This window comes from Balaenoptera acutorostrata, chromosome 9 (genome assembly GCF_949987535.1).
Source record: "Balaenoptera acutorostrata chromosome 9, mBalAcu1.1, whole genome shotgun sequence".
Taxonomy (NCBI): domain Eukaryota; kingdom Metazoa; phylum Chordata; class Mammalia; order Artiodactyla; family Balaenopteridae; genus Balaenoptera; species Balaenoptera acutorostrata.
Window position 1 is genome coordinate 103064261 of NC_080072.1, and position 16499 is coordinate 103080759.

Sequence of the window (16499 nt, forward strand, 5' to 3'; positions counted from 1 at the left end):
GAGGCGGCGGGCCCCATGCCGGCGGCCAACATGATGGAGAGCCTGCAGCCGCCCGCCCTGCAGGTGCCCGAGCCGCGGGGCGCGCCCGAGGGCAGCCAGGTCTGGTCCAGCTCGTCGACCCCCACGCTCCGCCGCCGGCGCTTCAAGATGCGCCGCACCAAGAATGTGCAGGAGCCGAGCCTGGAGGCCGGGCTGAGCCGGGAACTGCCCGGCGTCTTGGCTCCGGGCAAGGAGTTTCTGCAGCTGCCGTCCATCGAGATCACGCCCTCCAGCGACGAAGACACCCCGTGGTCCAACTGCTCCACGCCCAGCGCTTCCCCGCGCCGCAAACGCTTCCTCCTCCGCAAGTGGCTGCGGGTGAGTGAGCGGAAGGAGTGCAGCGAAAGCAGGTACGTGCCTGTCCCGCCCCAGCCTTCTTCCCTTTTCCTCCCCCGGCCTCCCCACAGCCGTCGGGGAGGTGGGGTGGGGGGGTGCCCAGGGCACCCCGGGGAACTTCGCCGAGGATGGCAGGAGCCCTTCGCCAGGGTGGACGGCTTCTCCACGTGTCACCCATCTCCCCAGTCCCGGCCGGGGGGCCGGTGACTTTCCATTACACCCGTACTCGGGGCTTCATGCTGCGTTCCATCCCATTGGATCCTCACAGCAACATGAATACTAACAACCATAGCAGCTGATGTTTATTGAACCCTTATCATTCTCGGTCAGTATGATGAGCACTTCACGGTGCATCTCCACATTTAATCCCCACGAAACCTCTTTGAGGTGGGTACTCCTGTCAGTCCCATTGTACAGACAGAGATCGTAGAAGGCAAGACGTTAAGTGGCTCCTCCACTCAGACTTCAGTTTCTAAGCTCCATTTCAATTTTTATTATTTTATTTTTGGCCACCCCCGGTTGCCTTTCCTGGCCCCCATGTGTAGAGGAGGTGGCGGAGTACTCACATTGAGTGAGTCACATTTCTTATCACACAGAATCTTTAGACATCTAGGCCTGGTCCACACCATTATGGTTTGTGCCAGCTACTTCTTGTCTGGATAAATGTGGCGTCTGAGTAGTCGGGAAGTTTGCTTTCCCTGGGCAGAGAACTGGTGTAGAAGACCATAGGGCAGCTCCACACAACCTTGGCCAGGGGTTGTGTTTGAGCCAAGGCCATTGCCTGGTGGAGGAGGGGGGGCAGTCCTCAATGGCTCATTGATGTCTTGGACCCTACCCATTTACCTTCAGACTCTAGGGCCCTGTCTCCTAACAGTGGTCTGTGCCTTTGCGTGGGGCAGACAAGTGATTGGCCACCTTCCCCGGGACTCCTCCTCCCAGTCTATTCAATTCCATTCATTTCAGTTAAACAAGTATTTATTGGATGTTCTTGTGAGTTCAGTCTGGTACCAGCTAATGGTGCTATGGCCAGGAGGCAGGGAGGGAGGGTGGGTAGAGCTGGGTAGAGTGTGGGGATGTGGAAGTTGAGAAGGAGGATGGGAGGAGGCTTGGATAAGAAATTACGGCATGTGAGTTTCCCTGGTATTGAGGAGATGGAATCTTTGGAAGACATATACTGTGTGTGCCGTGTGGTACAGAAGGCTTCTGGAAGGAAGAGGCTCAAACCACAACACGTACAGAAAAGTAGTAGAAAACAGGAAGAATATAATGTCAGGGGCATGAGATCAGGAAAGGGGGACAGTACAGATGAAGGCATAAGAACAGGGTGAGATGTGTCGTTGAGGGGGCGCTGAGGAATTGGGCTGGGTTACACAGATGATGAGCATTTTAAGCCTGCCAGGCTTCCTTTCTCTTTTTTGGTTGTAATGACTGGATGTGGTTATCCCTGCAGGCGCAGATGTAAAGCTTGGTTCTGGGGCTTTTTGGGGACCTGAGGATAACAATTCTTTCTGTACTCTTACTTCATCCTGTCACCTTTTCCAGAGAGTAGAGGGAAATGGGGCAAGCTTGGTGGGAGCTAATCTTGAACTAAAATAGTTCATCCGTGTTTGTCAGCTTTCCCCTCAAATGTGAGAAACCCTAAAAGAGGCCCTATTTTGATCCTGAGATTCTGCCATGTATACTGAGGACAGCATATGGGGAAGATTCTTAACGCTGGTAGCCAGGGAAGGGATAGGGGAGGGTTTGGTTAGATTTAGGGAAGTCTGTCTTGGTTTTGAGAGTTGTCTAAAGGTGCAGTGGAGGGACTTCCCTGGCTGTCCAGTGGTTAGGACTCTGCACTTTCACTGCCAAGGGCACGGGTTCGATTCCTGGTCCAGGAACTAAGATCTCTGCAAGCCGTGTGGGCAAAAAAAAATTTTAGTGGAATCTTCATTTTTGTTGGAGCAGGAAACATACTTTTAAATCAAGAAGGGTTTTCACCTTCGAGGAGTAGTTAAAAAACTGGCAGTTGGGGAATTCCCTGGTGGTCCAGTGGTTAGGACTCCACACTCTCACTGCCAAGGCCCAGGTTCGATCCCTGGTCGGGGAACTAAAATCCCACAAGCCGCGCAGCACAGCACACCCCCAGATGGCAGTTGTTTTCAATGGCGGCTTGCTGGATTAGAAGAATATATGTACATATGTATAAAAAGACAACCTCTGGATTCAAACCCAAATTTGTCTGACTCAGATCTCTACTCTTAACCACTGTTAAACTGCCTCCTGTTGGACTCTATCTCGACTGTGGGCAAAACAAAAACCCATCTCTTTTAGGCCTTGGAAGTAGAAGGCTTCTTGGAAAGAAAAGAAGCAGTCAAGTGAAGGGGTGCTTGTAAATGGCCAAGATGATTCCCTGAGGAGGAATTGACATTTAGAGGCAATAGGGCACAAAGAGAATTGGCACTCAAGTCAGGAGACCTGGGTTTAAATTTAAGTTCTGTCATTGCTTCGCTGTGGAACCTTGGACACCTCCCTTCACCTCTGTTTCATCTTCTCCATCTGTGGATTAGTGGGAGGTCTCAAGTGATACACGTGGAACTGTTTTGTAAACGTCCTCTTGCTGTGCAAGGGGGAAGGATTATTGTCATCATTGTGTGAGTGGCTCACATGGAGTGGATGTGTGCTTGAGAGTATAGGTTACATACTCACGTGTCCTGGAGCAGGACCTGGGACTCCTCACATGTTACACGTTCTGGATATAATGATTGGAAAGTGACCCAGCTCAGGCTTGGATTAGGGGGATTAGCACACCAGGCCCAGCACAGCGTCCTTCCTCTTCACTGTCCCCACCCCAAGTCTACCTCTCCGCAACAGAGAAAAGCCCCTTTCAGGCCTGCGATGCAATTCTGTCTGATGTGGTAGAAGGCACGGGGTCAAGAGGGCCTCAGCTTGTGGATTTTAACTGCACAAAGATGAAAATATAAAGAGAATCAGGAGACCCCTTTCTTTTCCTTAATCCTGGGAAGAAAGAAGTAGAGAAAACGGTGAAGTTAGCAAAGACCTTGGGGGCCAGTACTCTGAGTCCAATTTTGTCTGTTTCATCCTTGGATCTTCACTGTCTAGCACTGTACTTGGCCTTTCGTCATGATCAATAGATGTTTATTGATGTGTAAATTAATGACGATTGAGTGAATGATTCCTTCTTCTCTCCTCTTTGGAGTGAAATTATCCTTATTCATGAATGAGGGAAAATTTCCTGGAGGACATGAGTCCAGAACTGAGTTTTTTGATGTGTGACAGCTTTATTGAGATATAATTTACATGCCATACAATTTAGTCAGTTTTAAAGTACATAATTCAATGGTTTTTAGTATATTCACAAATATGTGTAACTATCACCACAGTCAATTTTAGAACATTTTCATGACCTCGAAAAGAAACCCATACCCTTTGTATATCACCTTCAATCCCCCTCTACTCCTCGCCCCCAGCCCTAGGCAATCACGAATCTACTTTCTGTGGAGAGCTGAGTTTTGAATGGGAACCAGAAGCCTCTGGTGAAGGCAGTTTGGGTGTGTTGGCTTGAAGATGGGGATGGATGACCAAGTGTGGTCTTGATGAGGGATGTGGAAAAATGAGGGTGGTGAGGTGATGGGCCGACAGACTATGATTTATGCTGAAGAGTTTGCACTTCAATTAGTCAGTCAGTCAACAAAGATGTATTGAGATCCTATGGACAGTGTGCTTTGTCTGCAAAGAGGATTCAACTCAACGGGGAGCCATTGTAGGTTCCGGAACCCAGGAGAGACATGCTCAGAGTGGTATTGGAGGCAACGAATTCTTGCTGTTCTGTGTGAACCGGGTGCGAGGTAGAGTCCTGAGCCTTGCACTGTTCTTCCGGCACTTACTGTTACAGCTGGAAATTGTCATCTTAGCCACTGTTTAACATAAGGTGGCACCGTTTTTTGCTGGCCGTGTTGCCCTCTGAGCTCCACGGATAACGTAGTCTGAAGTTGATGGGGCAGGCTTTTAGAATTAGTACCTGCGTGTCTGCCCAAATCCCTTGGCCATAACTGGTTGTGGTGATTGTTCAAAACCCAAATTGAGGATTAGAGTCCCTCTCTCACCCGCTGGATTACGGCAAGAGGTCAGAATTGGACAGAGACACAACTTTTGTGATGGCATCCTGACATCATTCTCTGGAGGGGGAAAGGAGCGCTGACAAGGGGCAAGGGTGTAGGTGTGGCCGCCCGACGGCAGGCTGTCTGTCTGGGGGACACAGAAGCGCTTCTCTGCTCTGTCTCCCCAGGACGCCCTCCTTATTATCACCTCTTGCACCACTTTCCCGTGGCAGTTCTGTCCCCTCTTCTGTGTGACACATCTACCCTGTCATGACTTCTGCTCGGCTGCACACCTGACCTCAGGTGGCACCTCTCACTGATTCTGCCAGCCTGGCGAGCCTGGTTATCTAACTGTTGCCAGTCTAGCCGGCATGTGGGTTTGCACGTAATGATTATTCATCATTGGTATATTTATCGTAAGTCTTCATCCCCTTCCTCTGACCTTCGGAGGGAGTCTTGCTTTCGGTTTCAGCTCAGTTTCCAGGGAGCAGGCTGATGTGTGCTGCACCCATCAGCTCGGTGCGGACCCTGACATCTAGGAGAAGCACAGAGAGTGTGGGAGAGAGGTAATTCATGTCTTTCTTCACACAAAGCATCAAACAGGAGACCTGTGATTTGTCAGCAGATTAAATAAGTAATTGGTGCTGGATAAGGTTAAACTAGGAAAAACCTCTCTCCCAGACCCTTATTTCCTTGAGGGCGGGGACTGCATCTTATTTTCTGCTAAGAGCCTTAAATACACATTTAATCCTCACAACAAACCCCCAGGTGGGTTTTACAGCTGAGGAACCTTAAGTTCAGAGATTCACTTGCTCCTGGTCGCACAGAAGCAAGGGTGAGATCAGAATCACGTTCTTCTGATTCCAGAGCCCGCGCTCTTCACAGCTACACTGAACCATCTCCCCGGGGCCTGGGAATAGTTGGCCCTTGCGTGTTTGAGATCACACCCACGTGGAAAGGGAGGTTCTGAAGGAGGTCAGGAGGATGGGAAGGCCACTGAGGATAAGTGTGTAGGTGTCAGAGGTCAGAGGTCAGCACGGGGATGTGTGAGGGCGGTGCTACCTGGCGTAGGTGAACTGCTCCGTGAGAAGCAGCCAACCTTGGGCTGCAGATGTGGTTTCCAGATTCAAAGAGTCTGTGGAAACGGAGAAGGTAGATCCAAGCCCCGTGGGCTGATTCACACTGGCCAGTTTCCTCCATGGCAGTTGGTATTTCGAGAGTTTCCATGGTGGTTTTGCACTCAGGAAGTGCCAGTTCCATGTCAGGGGAGAGACTGGGATTTTCATGGGGCAGATTAACAGGTGATAACTCTGCCCTGCTTGGTTAGTTTCTCCCAGGTACCGTCTGTACGCCAGTTGTTATGCTGGGCACTGATAACTGCTTCTAGGGTAACTCCGGAGTTTTCCTTAGGACGCGTGAATGGCTGAGCTGCCGGTGGGGAATTTCCTTCTTGACCCCAGTGGGTGAGCCGCTGGGCCCTGAAGCGGGCGTTCAGATACAGAGCCCAGCTGGCCTGAGAGCCCAGACGTGGTTGCCGGGTCGCTGTGTGTACAAGAGCTTTACAAAGTCTGCAGGCTTTTCCTGGAGGCTTTGCCCTCTTGGGGTTCTTTCCTCCAAAGCCCATATCAGTGTAGTGACTCGCTAAGGGGCAGTTGTACCTGGTGTGAAGGGAGATGCTTTTCAACATCTTTCGGGGTGGGTGGGAGGTCTATGAGCTCTTGTCCTGTGACTTTGGAGCCTAAGGAACCTTCCTTCTCTAGGAGGAGATGGTGAGGCTTCCGTTCGGGATGCATAACGGAAAATCAGATGTGGAAGGAAGGCAGGATGGAGATGCCTCAAGCTGGGGCACAGAGATGTCAGGCCGTGGCCTGCCCCCGCCAGCCTCCATGCCACTGCGGGCAGCCAGGTGCCGCCTCCTGAAGATAGCCCTGGTGTCAGATATTCTTCCCTGTTTTCAGACCATGTGTCTGGGTAATCTTCATCAAAATCATCACTAGGAAGGTGCGGCTGTTCCTTAGCTAAGACCAGTGGTAAAGAGGAGACAGAGGAGGACACCCATGGCTTTTTCATTTGAGGCCCTGATACACCTTTTGGGTCAGATGCTGTGAAGCCCTTTCTGCTGCATCCTTTGTACGTATTCTAACTGGCTCTGGTTGTTCCACCCTGATTTTGTGGATAAGATAAAGGAAACGGGTGATTAGGCACGTCTCAGTGGCAGATCTGGGTTACAGTCTGGAACTCAGGCCTCTGACCTAAAGTCTGGGCTAATTTCTATCTGTCACGTCTCTGGAGCTTCTGCCAGCCTGGTGCCTCCTTCCTCCATGGTCTGACCACAGAGGTTTTTTGGTCTTTGCTGCTTCTGGTTCACAAGTTTAGTCAGGAAATGAGGGGGCTGAGTGAGGGGACTGAAAAAAAGAATCCACAACCCACTTGGTTTTTCCACTTTCTTTTGCAACTATGCAAAAAGAATTTGCCTTGGGGCCCCGTTTGGGCAGGGGTGAGTGCGGTAACCCATGTATCATTTGCTCCAGCAATTAGGAAAATACAGGAAGATGATGGACGGTTAGTTTAGCAATACTGTTGTTTTTTTTTTTTTTTTTTTGAAGCAGCTGCGTAGCACAGGGAGATCAGCTCAGTGCTTTGAGACCACCTAGAGGGGTGGGATAAGGAGGGTGGGAGGGAGACACAAGAGGGAGGGGGATATGGGGATATACATAGCAATACATTTGAGTCTCTCCAAGGGTTTTCCAGCTTGTCTTTTTTTTTTTTTTTAACTCAGTTTACTGTTTTTATTTATGTGTGTATTTATTTATTGCCTATGTTGGGTCTTCGTTGCTGCTTGGGGTCTTTCTCTAGTTGCCGCGAGCAGAGGCTACTCTTCGTTGCGGTGCGTGGGCTTCTCATTGCGGTGGCTTCTCTTGTTGTGGAGCACGGGCTTCTGGGTGCTCGGGCTTCAGTAGTTGTGGCACGCGGGCTCAGTAGTTGTGGCTTGCGGGCTCTAGAGCGCAGGCTCAGTAGTTGTGGCTCGAGGGCTTAGTTGCTCCGCAGCACGTGGGATCTTCCCGGACCAGGGATCGAATCTGTGTCCCCTGCATTGGCAGGCGGATTCTTAACCACTGCGCCACCAGTGAAGTCCCCGCAGCTTGTCTTAAAAGAAATTTTTACATGATAAAAGTCAATGAATATTGTATGTGTGATCAAATAGCTAGTTAATATAAAACTTTTGGACAGTAGGGAAAAGGAAAAGAGCTCATCATTTTACTATGCTAACCCAAACATTAGTAGCATGCTTGGTGCATTATCTCTCGGTATTTTTTCTCATTCAGAGGCTTTTTTTGGCCATGCCATGTGGCTTGTGAGATCTTAGTTCCCCGACCAGGGATCAAACCCTTGCCCCCTGCAGTGGAAGCGTGGAGTCCTAACCACTGGACTGCCAGGGAATTCCCCAGAGTTTCTTTCTGATTGAAACTTTCCTTTTTCATCAGCTCTTCTGCACCTTGTACCTGTATAAAGTAAGGGAGAACATAAACCCAAAGGTTAAGGACAGGTAAGTCTGTGAAATAAGGAAAATAAAAGGATTTCTGAAACATTGTTTCTGGAGGAGCCATCAGAATGAGACATTTCTCCAAAGGGTGGGGGGATACAAGCCCTCTCATCAAAGAAGATGCCTCTTAGCCTCATTCTCCTGTTCTCTGTAACCCAAGCTTGGCGTGAGTGCCGGTCTGACCCCTCAAAGCAGCCTGCCTTGACCCGGCAAGCATTTGTTTCCCAGCTGGGTCATTACACTGGGAAGCTCTTCCTGACCTTTCTGTATTCTTGGGATTGGATGGAATGACAGTAATAAAGGTTACTCTGAACAGGGTGGAGCTTCTCCAGAGAACAGTTTGCCCTTAGCGTGGGTGATACCATGTGTTTTCTCTGTCTATGATGAAGCACATCTTCTCGACATGTGAAAATCTCATTAAAAAAAAAAAAAAAAAAGGCCCCAGGAAAGAGATTGCACCACCTCTCCTCTCTTGGTTACTTCTTTCTATGTTTTCGAGTCCTACTATTGAGAAAGTTCTGCTGAAGATCTAACTGAAATCCCCCATGGTATAATTCAAACTCATTCTCTCTTGTTTTGTCCTCAGTGAAGATGAGAGACTATCAGGTCATTATCCTTTGAGAATATTCCTTCAGAGACTTGTTGTTAGTAACTTGGGCTGTTGCTTCCAGACAGTAAGAGAAGCCTTGATCTGGGCTACCAGTTACTTGGTGCTCACTGATTCTCTGGTGGAGGTTGTGGAGCCCTGCAGACACAGTGGAGGAACTGGCAACCACACACGTTAGAAGGCAGAGCCAGTCTCAGAGGTGAGCAGAGTAGGAAGGCCCGCCCATTCAGAAAGTTCTTAGGGACACTGGACAATTCCTCTGAAGTGCCTTCTCCATGCTTGGACTCCTTCCCCAAATGCCTCTATTAGTTGACACGCTTTTTGTTTAGCAGCCAGAGAGATTAGGCTGAAAATGTAGATAACTCAGGAGAAGTAATTCTCAAGTTCAACAAACATTTTTTGGGCACTTACAGAGAATCAGGTGCTGTCCTAGGTGCTTGGGGCACAAAGATGGATACAAGTGGCCCTTCCTTGAGGAGCGCACAGCCTGTGGCTAGTGTGCAAAAGATAATTTCAGTAGAATATGGAATTTGGACTAAAACATAAAAAAAAAAAAAAAAAGGTCTGAGGAAAAGATCTGCTGGGAGGGGGATGGGAGGAGGGTCCTGGGACCTAGATTTCACCCCCGAATAGCCTTACTTTTCTCGCCCTCAGCTGCCACCCCTTAGTACCTGCAGTTCTGGTCTGCATCTCGCTCAGAGAATCTAGTCTTCATGGTAGATGAGATTTGTGTGGTCATTTCACCTTTGAGCAAACCGAGAAGTCCAAGGTCAGTGGACAAAGCTGGCCAGTGGCAGAGATGGCTCTAGAATACTGATCTCCTGCAACCTATCGTATTCTGCCCACCCCATGTCCCTAGGAGCCTGTCTTGGCCCAGGATGGAGCCATATCTTCATCAGCGAACCCAGGAAGCTCAGACAGGCCTCATCCATTGTTAGGGGCAGGGTGATGGTTGTCCTAGGACGACTGCCTTTGTACCAGTCCAGGGGGCTGTCTGAGGCAGCATCGGAGGTAGAGGCTCTGGTTCTGTTATTTATTTATTTATTTTTTGCTGTGTGGTCCTGGGCAGGTTACTCAGTCTCTCTGGGCCTCAGTGTCTTTCTCCTTGGTAACATGGAGAGTATACATTTCTTCTTCATCTTGTAAGACAGAATTCAGTAGATGTGTCTGAAGAATTATGCTCATGTTATCATTAGTTAATAAAACTGAGATTTCTTTGGTGGTCTGTGAGGTTTTGAGTCTGCTGCTCTGGTTAGTATAAGCTGAACAGTGGTTTGTTGCTGCTTTGATGAGATGTCACTTTTCTGATATATTGATACGTGGTGAAAATGAGTTTATACTTTGTGGGCTGCTCTTGGCTGGCTGTCTCTTCAGTGTTGGCCTCCTTAAGGTTCTGAATCCAGGCTTATTTCTCCTTCTCCGTCTCCCCTCCCTCTCCCTCACCCCACCCCCTTTCCTTCTCCTGAATCTACATACTATCCTTGGACTATTTTATTCACTCTCTTGAATTTAATTATTCCTGCATGGTGATGATTCTCACACTTACATCTCAGACCTCATCTCTTTCCTGAGCCTTAAGCTCATCTCTCCAACTGGCTGATGGGCATTTCCATTGGAATGTTCTTCAAAGCAGTCCATAACTGAACTCTTCACCTTTCCCTCCAAACCAGTTCCTCTCACTCTGTTCCTTGAGGGGAGGGTTGGTACCCTTCAGTTTTGCACGGTTTCCCTCCTTTGGAGGAAGTCTGTCTTCTGATCTCCACCACCATCTCAGCTCCCTGGGCCATCACCATGTCTCACATATGTTATTCAAGCGTCCTCCTAACTGGTCTCCCTGATGCCGCTCACCCTGCAGCCAGAGTTACCGTTCAGTGCCTTGGATGGATGCTTCCTTTTATTTCTAGGTCTTCACAGACATTGTTCCTTTGTGCGGAATTCCTCTTTTGTAACACTGACCCCCTTGGCCACCCTGCCCTTCTTCTCATTTGGATATTAGCTCAGTTATTATTGCTCTAGCAAGTATTTCCTGACTCACGTATTTATTACATCTGTGTTCTTAAGTTGTGGCTACTTGGTCACATTGTATCTTTCACTGGATCAGAAGCTGTGAGGGCAGAGTTAATTGTGTTCAGTGTTTGTTTTATTCAGCGCTTGCTGAGCTCTTTGCGTGGAATGTAGTAAACATATACTTAGGGAGTGAATAAATAATCAAATGGATGAAGGACTCGAAGGAAATTTGATTTTCATGGAATTCTATTGGAAATCATTTTACAAAGCAGGAAGTCCTCCTGAAGTTGAATAATTATGCCCTCGTGGGCCATTTATGTAAATCTGGATTACTATGTATTGTTTGTCTGTTTTAAGTCTTTTGGTTTCTTTCATGGTTTTTCCTTTGTGCTGTGTCTTCCCTCAGACTGCAGGTGCCCAGAGACCAGACATGGCTGCTCTTCTAAGGGTGTTCTCTATTTGGGGAGACAACTTTGGCATCACCAGGTGAAGAGTGGTTGACCTCTCCCAAAACGAGGCTCCAGAGAGCAAAGCACATGGGGGGCAATATTTTGGCTCGTAGTTAACCCGGGGCCCAGGTACAGTCTACAAATAGTGGTTAGCCTTTTCCCACCAAAGACCTGTGGCAGCTTTGAAGGCTATTTTTATTTTTGGAGCTGTGGTTGCCATGGTGACACAGTACATTTTCCCCTAGTCTTCTGATTCCAGGTCAGGACAACAGTTGTTCCTCTTGCAGGAGAGAAGGATTTTGTGATAGATGCACCCTTCCTCCTACCCTTTTTCCCTCCTACTTAATCCAACCAATATATATTGAACACGTATTACGTGCCAGGTACTGTTCTAGACACCAGAACCAATAGTGAACAAAATAGTTTCTGCCCTAGAGAGCTTACATCCTAGAGAGGGGAGAAAGACAGTAAACAAATTAACAATGCAACATTGATCCCTACTTATTTAAAAACAAGTTACTTGAGCACATCACTGAAAGGGAATTAGTGTGTTTTCTAAAATTGGGAAAGCAGGAGTTGTAAAAGGAATGCCTTCCACGCTGCGCTGGAGAGAGATATGTTGGGCGTGGATCTGGGGGCTGACTCCCATCCCACCGATAGTAGGACTTCATTCAGTTCTGGAATGCGGATGCACCTGTTGCTCTGACCTCTCCCAAGACCTAGGGAGACATGGTATTAAGCTGGGCCTCTCTCTGCAGCTGTCAGGTGCCAGGGCAGTTGTTCTCCTGGTGTTTTGCTTCTTTCTTCCTCTTTGCTCCAGTGGAAGCCAAGAGCCAAAGGGCTGCCAATACAAATGGCCCTTCTTTATGTCGTGTAATGAGAGCCTTGAAGGCAGGTTGGGAATGCCATTAACTGGGGGACTATAGAGTATGGAGCCTTGAACTGGGAGCCTGGGGGGAGATGCAGAGGAGAGAGGGGATGTTGACACCTGCTGTTGGGAGATTCCGGTCAGAGCGGCAGAGAATGGTGCCCGCTTGGACTCAAATGAATGCAGTGCTGGCAATAGCAACGTGATAATCTCTTAATGTGGGGAGGATTTGATCCTTTTCTCCATGATTTACAAGGCCCTGGGCTCCGGAAGCCGGCGCAGAGTATAATTATTCTTTGTATTTGCCCCAGCACTTACCACAGGGCCTGGCACACGCCGAGCCTTCCAGTAACGTGCTTCTGGCACGACGCTCCACCACTTCATTTGTTCCCGCATCCTACGGGGTGGATGTAATGAGTATGTCCACTTGGATTTAAGGGAATTGAGACTCTGAAACACGCCCACATCCATACAACTGAGTAATGATGGAAACCTGACTCAAAAAGGTTGTGTCCTGTCACCTTTAATTTAGGCCTTTTTCTGTATTGTACAAACATGTATACATCTGGCATTATACCAAGGCTGATGTTTGTGTGCTGACGATGTGAGTCATTAAAATCCACAGGAAATGGTAAGTAAAGACCAAATATTAGAAGTGGCTGTTTCAGCATGCCTCACCCTGTGAAAAGCTTTGATTGGATTTTACTTCCCCTCCATTCCCTTCCCATTTGGAGGGACACATTAAACCTTCAGGCTGTCACAGCGAGGTGAGTCCAGATTCCGCAAAATCTGACAGCTTGGTTGCTCTGTGCCCGCCACTGAGCTCTGACTGGCCTGTTCCCTTGAAGGGTTTAGTCTAGTGTATTTATTATTCATCCACTCATTTGTTCAACAACAGATTTTAATTGAGTGTCTATTAGGCAGTCAATGCAAATCATACAAATAAATGTAAAATTTGAAGATGTGGCCAGTGCTTCCACAGAGGGGACACCAGTAGCCGTTAACATTTGGTGGTCCTGGTGATTGGCCAGCCTTTGTTGTGAAGGACATCCTCTCTGTAGAAGATCTTCCTGAGGAACTGGGGTTGCATGGACATTTTGTTTTAGGAGAGCAGAAGCAATTTCCTCACAACATAGGGCCTAGCTCATTCATTTCACAGAATAGGCAAAGATGGCTCATGTTTTGTTGGCTGGAGAATCCCAGCTGTGAACATGGGGGTAACCAGGGCTTTTTCTGCTCCTTCCACTTTCTGCTGGATGTAGAAGCATTGAATGTTCCTTTGGTTTCTCCAGCAGAGGATGGGCAGGAAAAACAAAAATTCTGTTTCTCACAAACATCGTTGATGCAGTGATTCAGAATTTAGGTATTTTGGGCTTCTTAACTGCATTTTTCTCCCTCATAGCCACAGAGAATCTAGAGTCCTAGAGCCTCTACCCGCAGTTGCCTGCTAGATTAAGGCCCCTTTGCTTGACAGGTGCTATTTGCAAATAATTCACTTTCATTGTCTTAATCAGCTCAGTAGTATCCTCAGAAGGTTAATAAGAAATAGTTGGCACCAATAACCTCATCCACTAGAGGGCAGACAACAGAAGCAAGAAGAACTACAATTCTGCAGCCTGTGGAACGAAAACCACATTCACAGAAAAATAGACAAAATGAAAAGGCAGAGGACTTCGTACCAGATGAAGGGACCAGATAAAACCCCAGAAAAACAACTAAATGAAGTGGAGATAGGCAACCTTCCAGAAAAAGAATTCAGAATAATGATAGTGAAGATGATCCAGGACCTCGGAAAAAGAATGGAGGCAAAGATTGAGAAGATACAAGAAATGTTTAAAAAAGACCTAGAAGAATTAAAGAACAAACACCTAGAAGAATTAAAGAAGAAACAAACAGAGATGAACAATACAATAACTGAAATGAAAAATACACTAGAAGGAATCAGTAGCAGAATAACTGAGGCAGAAGAACGGATAAGTGACCTGGAAGACAGAAGGGTGGAATTCGCTGCTGCGGAACAGAATAAAGAAAAGAGAATGAAAAGAAATGAAGACAGCCTAAGAGACCTCTGGGACAACATTAAATGCAACAACATTCGCGTTATAGGGGTCCCAGAAGGAGAAGAGAGAGAGAAAGGACCTGGGAAAATATTTGAAGAGATTATAGTCGAAAACTTCCCTAACATGGGAAAGGAAATAGCCACCCAAGTCCAGGAAGTGCAGAGAGTCTCAGGCAGGATAAACCCAAGGAGAAACATGCCAAGACACATAGTAATCAAATTGACAAAAATTAAAGACAAAGAAAAATGATTGAAAGCAACAAGGGAAAAATGACAAGTAACATACAAGGGAACTCCCATAAGGTTAACAGCTGATTTCTCAGCAGAAACTCTACAAGCCAGAAGAGAGTGGCATGATATACTTAAAGTGATGAAAGGGAAGAACCTACAACCAAGATTACTCTACCTGGCAAGGATCTGATTCAGATTTGATGGAGAAATCAAAAGCTTTACAGACAAGCAAAAGCTAAGAGAATTCAGCACCACCAAACCAGCTCTACAACAAATGCTAAAGGAACGACTCTAAGTGGGAAACACAAGAGAAGAAAAGGACCTACAAAAACAAACCCATAACAATTAAGAAAATGGTAACAGGAACATACATATCGATAATTACCTTAAATGTGAATGCATTAAATGCTCCAACCAAAAGACACAGGCTCGCTAAATGGATACAAAAACAAGACCCATATATATGCTGTCTACAAGAGACCAATTTCAGACCTATGGACACATACAGACTGAAAGTGAGGGGATGGAAAAAGATATTCCATGCAAATGGAAATCAAAAGAAAGCTGGAGTAGCAATACTCAGATAAAATAGACTTTAAAATAAAGAATGTTACAAGAGACAAGGAAGGACACTACATAATGATCAAGGGATCAATCCAAGAAGAAGATATAACAATTATAAATATATATGCACCCAACATAGGAGCATCTCAATACATAAGGCAACTGCTAACAGCTCTAAAAGAGGAAATCGACAGTAAAACAGTAGTGGGAGACTTTTAACACCTCACTTACACCAATGGACAGACCATCCAGACAGCAAATTAATAAGGAAACACAAGCTTTAAATTACACAATAGACCAGATAGATTTAATTGATATTTATAAGACATTCCATCCAAAAACAGCAGATTACACTTTCTTCTCAAGTGCACATGGAGCATTCTCCAGGATAGATCACATCTTGGGTCACAAATCAAGCCTTGGTAAATTTAAGAAAATTGAAGTCATACCAAGCACCTTTTCCAACCACAATGCTATGAGATTAGAAATCAATTACATGGAAAAAACCGTAAAAAACACAAACACATGGAGCCTAAATAATATGTTACTAAATAAGCAACAGATCACTGAAGAAATCAAAGAGGAAATCAATAAATACCTAGAGACAAATCACAATGAAAACGCAATGATCCAAAACTTATGGGATGCAGCAAAAGCAGTTCTAAGAGGGAAGTTTATAGCTATACAAGCCTACCTCAAGAAACAAGAAAAATCTCAAGTAAACAATCTAACCTTACACCTAAAGGAACTAGAGAAAGAAGAACAAACAAAACCCAAAGTTAGGAGAAATCATAAAGATCAGAGCAGAAATAAATGAAAGAGAAACAAAGGAAACAATAGCAAAGATCAATAAAACTAAAAGCTGGTTCTTTGAGAAGATAAACAAAATTGATAAACCTTTAGCCAGATTCATCAAGAAAAAGAGGGCGAGAACTCAAATCAATGAAATTAGAAATGAAAAAGGAGAAGTTACAACAGACACCGCAGAAATACAAAGCATCATAAAAGACTACTACAAGCATCTCTATGCTAATAGAATGGACCCCCCTGGAAGAAGTGGACAAATTCTTAGAAAGGTATAACCTTCTAAGACTGAACCAGGAAGAAATAGAAAATATGAACAGACCAATCACAAGTAATGAAATTGAAACTGTGATTAAAAATCTTCCAACAAACAAAAGTCCAGGACCAGATGGCTGCACAGGTGAATTCTATCAAACATTTAGAGAACAGCTAACACCTATCCTTCTCAAACTCTTCCAAAAAATTGCAGAGGAAGGAACACTCCCAAACTCATTCTATCAGGCCACCATCACCCTGATACCAAAACCAGACAAAGATGCTACAGAAACAGAAAAGTACAGACCAATATCACCGATGAATATAGATGCAAAAATCCTCAACAAAATACTAGCAAACAGAATCCAGCAACACATTAAAAGGATCAAACACCATGATCAAGTGGGATTTATCCCAGGGATGCAAGGATTCTTCAATATACGCAAATCAATCAATGTGATACACCATATTAACAAATTGAAGAAGAAAAACCATATGATCATCTCAATAGATGCAGAAAAAGCTTTTGACAAAATTCAACACCCATTTACGATAAAAACTCTCCAGAAAGTGGGCATAGAGGGAACCTACCTCAACATAATAAAGACCATATACGACAAACCCACAGCAAACATC

General features: G+C 46.1%; 1 protein-coding gene across 3 annotated transcripts in view; it reads left to right on the top strand.

Annotated features, from left to right (window-relative positions):
- The window catches only part of GRAMD1B (GRAM domain containing 1B), a 181409-nt gene continuing 164910 nt past the window's right edge, over window positions 1–16499 (top strand). For all 3 annotated transcript variants that reach the window (XM_028162448.2, XM_057552848.1, XM_057552847.1), the window contains exon 1: window positions 1–389. In XM_028162448.2, coding sequence (XP_028018249.2) covers window positions 16–389 — 374 coding nt within the window. In that variant the 5' untranslated portion in view covers window positions 1–15. The remainder of the gene's footprint in view (window positions 390–16499) is intronic.